Here is a 6,000-nt window from a genome sequence, read left to right as displayed (position 1 = left end):
ACAAACCTAAACTAAACGCAGAAAACGCAATAAACGCATGTACGCTACAGTCGCAAGAGAACCGCAACGTGCATACACGAACACGCTTTTTGTCAATTGTGTGTTGTGTTGCTTGTCAATTAAATTTTATTATATTTCGTGGCGTACGAGGGCTTTTTGTTTACTGTGGTTTATTTAATTTACCATTATTATAGTTATCGATAGAAAAAGCCATTATGGCACAAGGACTTGAGAAGAAGGAACTTGTCTGCCACTCCACTCCACTCCACTCCACCCACTACCAACACCAACGCCAACACCAACACCATGAAATGCATACATGACAAGAGCGTAACATCATTAGTGACAACAAAACGTATGACCGCACCCTTTTTGGTGCCGCTTCATTTTGACATTTCGTTATTTATTTTGTTATTGTATGCGGCGCTGCTAGTGTTCTGGAGGTGGGGATGGGGGTTGAGTAGTCCTTTAACTGTTATCGATGCCAATATTAACGAAATAGGCAATTCAAGCAGTGCCACTAATGAAACAAATATTGAATAGTCAGTCGTAAAGGCATTAAGTAAAAGGAGAGATAATGTTACTTCCACAATCACGAATTAAATGTAATAAGGACTCGTTATGTGCCACTGAGTACACAAATTTAGGGCGCCATTCTTTTATGCTGCCTAAAATAAACATGCAGAAGAGATGTTCGACGAAGAGACGCTTATTGAAAGGACTTGGCTAATTAGTTTGAAGTGCATCTACAGTGCGAGTGAGTTTCATTAAACACACTCGTGTGTGGACTCTAATTGTGTTCAATTCTATTTAATATTGATTTGACCTAAATTGACACTTTATATTCAAAGCATATGTAGGCAACTAAATGGTGAATTACTGTCGAATCGATATTATGTTACAAGTTTATGAGGAATGCGTAAATTGAATGAAAAAAATTTCCTTTCATACTGAATTAATTAGAAACCATATACATTTAGATTCCTTTAGCACTTCCATTTGTAACCAACCCATTATTTGTCAATTTCATATGAAAAAGAAAGTTTCTCTAACGTTTAGACAAATAAAAGAAAGGCCTGAAAATTAATTTGAAAGAAGTTGTCATTTTACAATTATGCTTTATAGATTCTCTATTTTGAATAATACAATAGTACTTCCATAGAAATGTAAACAGAAGTCTTATTTTTTATTTACTTAAATAAAAACTAACAATATGACGTCAGTCGTTTGCACAGTTGATATGCAAATATAATGTGTTGAGCACAAATGAAAATTATATTTAAATAAATATAAAATATAAAAATAAATTTTAGAAAAAATTTTAATGAAACTTCAGACTCTAATAATGTTTTTGCTTAAATTTCACTTTGAAAAATACTGTTGATTATTGGTTTTTATTAAAAACTATTTGCGTAAATAAAGAAATAATATTTTTTAGAATATTAATGGAATGATTGTTTTCTTAATAACTTTCACAAACTACTCAAAAATTTGTAATGTGTTGAGCAAAAAATTTTAGGAACTCCTTTTTTATTCTCAATAAGATATCCATTTCAGTGTTTAGCTTAACCGACCCTTCTCAAACCATAGGCGATAACAAATAAAAAAACATTATTTATTGAACTTAAAAATTTTAAAAAGCAAAAGCACAATTTTTAAGAAAATTTCTTTTTCACATAAATTATGACATAACCATCAATAAATTACAAAAAGATTTTTAGGCGAATTTGCGAATTATCGATGATACATAACCCAATGCCGAAAAGTATGCAGTGGTATAGTAAGAAAAAACTACTTTGAGCAGTGGAAAAACAAAGGGCTCTGCAGGAAAGTCCCTACTCTTAACAAGGGACTTTTTAAGTGCACGAGATATGATTTACGAGCTTAAATGCTGGCTGTCGTTACGATTTTATGATATCGCCCAACCCAGACAAGCGAGCGGTAAATAGCACAAAAACAGCAAACACTTTGTCTTTTGTTAATTCCACTTTCTCTCTTCAAACTACTTTGCACCCTTTGAGCAATCCACAAAAATTAAGCAGAGGTCTTAAAACTCCGCAGCAGTATGGCCAGTGATGCCAACTCATAATTTATGGTTAAGTAATCGATTTTCATACGAACAACTTTGGCTGCCTTTATTTTTTCGCTTAATATTTTTTTTTGTTTTTTTTTTGGTTGCAAAACGTGCTTCTAAATTTGTTTAGTTCGAAGCTCACTCATTGCTGCATTTTGTGGCCATCTTCAGGGTTCCAAAACAAAAAAGAAAGACACCAAAAATTTTATTGGCAAAGTTAAACATGTACGCAATGAGGAAAAACTACGTGCGGCATATGTACTTTTTACCAGCTTGCATTTTTTTGTGCTAAACCATCAGGGACATTAGTAACATTTTGCCACTAAATCGGTCCATGGTTCCCATTTAAAATCTTCTACGAGTAGGTCTGCTAATATTTTTACTGCATGTGATTTATGTGGTATTTTTAAAAATGTTCGGTTTTTTATTTAATATGAGAGCATTAGCATATGTTAGAGTGTCTGATGTAAGTTAACTGTATTTATTTCCGTAGTACATAGATTAGTTTTTAAGAATCAGGAATTTGCTTTAATTTTAATTTATATGGCGTCAGACGACTGATATAGTAGTAATGCAATAATACAAAATTAAATAGTTAATGGCACAGTGTCCGAATTTATATATCTTTATATATCATTGGAAATTTCAAGAACTTTGTGCTGTTGTGTCCAAGACCACTTCAATAAAAATATTTAAAGTGTTAAACATATCCTCTTAACTTAAATTCAACTCATTCTTATAAAACCTTTTTCTTTTCTTTTTTGTAGCTGTGAGCTCAATGAAACCCAACATGGATACAACAAATTGCATCCTAGTCCAAGATGTCAAATCACAACCACATGATTTACATGGCAACGCAAAAGCAAACAATGGTGGCAGTCAGTTACCGACAGCTTATCCCACAGAAGAATCGGTACAGACCAGCACATCAGATCATAGCGCAAATTTCGTTGGCAGCAATGGAGGCGGTGGTGGGGCACAGAATTCGGCACCCTCACTACAGTTGCAGCATCAGCAGCAACTGTTGTTGCAACAGCAACCGCATAGCATAAATCAACAAATAGCGGCTGGCATACCACAAGATGCCTCCCATCTGCAGGACCAGTCATATAGTGCGCAACATCAACAACAGCAACAGCAGCAGCTGCTGAAGTGGCCGCAGGTTGTCGAACTGAAAGAACTCAATGAGCTTTACCATGCTAACATTCCGGCTTACCAATTTTGGAATTTAGAATTTCGCAATAAACATCCTGCATTCATACGTTTTAACTTTACGCTACCGTGGGGCGCAAATTTTGCGGTCTATTCACGTCGTAATGTCGCTCCCTCCGTAACGCAATACGATTTCGTAGAGTTCATCAAAGGCGGTCGTTTGGATAGTCATTTGCGGCATAGACGTAGCGCAGTACACTGGCAAAATGGTAACGACCAAAGTAATGGAAGTGATACACAGAACTTTAAAGATTTCGCGGATATTGATGTTTTGGCTGCAGGTGGTGAATATACAAATATCGATGATTTGCAGCGTGCATCTCACGAAACAACAAATGGTATTCGTTTTAACTACGGGCATCAATTTGATGATGACGATGACGATGACTCTTTCGAAGATTTCGGCTCGGATGAGTACAATGGTAATTTTCCACAAGAGATGGACATTGAAACACCTTTGGACACTGCTAAGTACTATGCACAACAGCATGCTAAACAACAAAATCAACATGTCTTGCAAAAGCGCTCTGCCATGGGTGCAACCGGACCAGATAGTATGGGCGGTTTGCCTGCTTTAGACATGGATACAATGATGGTTAATGTGTCATTGCTGCAGTATTTAGATACTGGTTTATGGTTTATTTCTGTGTACAATGATGAATTAGTTGCGCATTCGGTAACATTGATTGTTGAGGAAGCTGAGGGTGTTAGCACTACATGTCCAAACGATTGTTCAGGACGCGGCAGTTGTTATTTGGGAAAATGTGATTGTATAGATGGCTATCAGGGCGCCGATTGCTCCAAGAGTAAGTAAACATTTTTGGAAATACAAAAATTTAATTTTTTTGAGTATTGACAACTATTCTTCATATGCATAAGTATAGTTCATGTGACATGATCACTAAATTCACAAATCACTAAAATAATTGTTTGTTCTTCATATTTTACTCAATTGGGTAATTTTTCTTTCTCTAATAAGAATGCAAACTAAAAAAAATGTCAGCAAAATTTATTTTTTTTGGTATTAAAAATTAACACTCAATATATGTTGATTTTTAAATTACCATTAACATTACCATCCACTCAGTAATGGACCCCACTGGGGACAGGTCTGCATTTGGTGAGCATTAACGGAAATAATATTAAAATTTTTTTCGCTCATGGAACATACATCGAATGTATTAGCAAACTAAATCAAGTAAATCACTTCTTTATCGCATCTGTTAAAGGGTATAGGATTCTATCAAATATTCGAATTTATAAGTATGTGTCATTGAAGATCTATTTGGATTAGATAATGAAATTGGTATTAATTAAATGTGAAAATAAGCACCTTTCAAGATCATTAAATCAAAATGAAAATTTTATTTTATTACATAAAATGTTATTGCTTCTTTTGGATATAAAGTTCGTTTTAGGACATTTGCTTTTCTCTGTTAAAATGACATTAAATTCTAAATAAACTTTCTGTATAAAAATGATCACTTCACAAAGGTTTTGTTTATTAAAATTGACTTGGAATATTGTTCAGTAATAAGTCTCGAAAAGCTGAAACGAAATAAAAACATTTCATTGAAAATATTTAACAACCCTGCTTTTATATTTAGTTTTGCAATTTAAAATCTTACTGAGAACAAACAAAACCTGTCATCGTCACCTGTTTTCATTCATTTTGCAATAACGACAACAGCAACACTTGCTGTTTGCTTTCGTTCTATTTTTTATTATTTTTTTTTGATTTGATGCAGAATTTTCCTTATTTTTTGTTTTTTTTTTTTGTGAAAAGCTTAGAATTCTTACAAACAAGCAAATAACATAAAATTTCTCTGCTTTCATTTACTTTCTTTTTGTTAACATCGATAACAGGCGTCTGTCCAGTGCTATGCTCCGCTCACGGCCACTACGGTGGTGGTGTTTGTCACTGTGAAGAGGGCTGGAAGGGTTCCGAATGTGATATACCTGTGGGCGAATGCGAGGTACCGAACTGTTCGAATCATGGACGTTGCATTGAAGGTGAATGCCACTGTGAACGTGGCTGGAAAGGACCTTTTTGTGATCAACGTAAGTGTGGACAAACACATCTGAACACAGTTTATACTGCTTCAATGTGTTTTTTATTTCTAATTTATTTACAAGAGTTGCCAAGTTGCTAAAAAAACATGTAAAGTAAAAATTTTAAATTGTTTGTTTGTTTGTTGTGTTGGCAGTGATGCTGACTGCTGTAAGGTAGAGTTTAGAGTTTGGTACTATATACTTACTTAGTTTCTGTGAAAGGAACTGCAAATACAAGAAATTGTGAAAAGTTTTTCTTCATAGTTGGTTTTTCGTAAACACTATGAGCAATATTAGTGGGTGTAGGCATGCCTTATGTGTGGATGCGACTTCAAAGTAATAACAACCAAACTGACACAAAAATATACAGAATGGATACTGGCATGGCACATATGTGGTTTCTTTGTTGTGTGGACCAGGCATAAGAAGTTTTTTTTAAAGGAGACTCCATGAACAATTTTCAAACATAATACAAACACTTAATAGGCACATTTATTTATTAATGTCGACGCTTTAGGTAACCATTATAAATATATAATTAATAATATTAACTAAATGAGTAAAGTGGAATTGTACTTTCAAATTAGAACTGTAAAAACTTTGCTTTGTCAATTTCTTTCTTTTAAAGTCTTTCCAAATATTCTTAACTTTAAAGTATTATT

At 34.0% G+C, this 6,000-nt stretch overlaps 1 protein-coding gene across 1 annotated transcript in view; it reads left to right on the top strand.

Moving 5' to 3' along the window:
• The window catches only part of LOC119666306 (teneurin-a-like), an 80,277-nt gene that overhangs the window by 43,520 nt on the left and 30,757 nt on the right, over positions 1-6,000 (top strand). Inside the window, exons 4-5 of the mRNA XM_038075588.1 lie at positions 2,842-4,092; positions 5,153-5,347. Of these exons, the coding sequence (XP_037931516.1) occupies positions 2,842-4,092; positions 5,153-5,347 (1,446 nt within the window). The remainder of the gene's footprint in view (positions 1-2,841; positions 4,093-5,152; positions 5,348-6,000) is intronic.

The sequence above is a fragment of the Teleopsis dalmanni genome, chromosome 1 (genome assembly GCF_002237135.1).
Source record: "Teleopsis dalmanni isolate 2A chromosome 1, ASM223713v2, whole genome shotgun sequence".
NCBI classification, from domain to species: Eukaryota; Metazoa; Arthropoda; class Insecta; order Diptera; family Diopsidae; genus Teleopsis; species Teleopsis dalmanni.
This window is presented reverse-complemented; position numbering and strand designations above follow the sequence as displayed.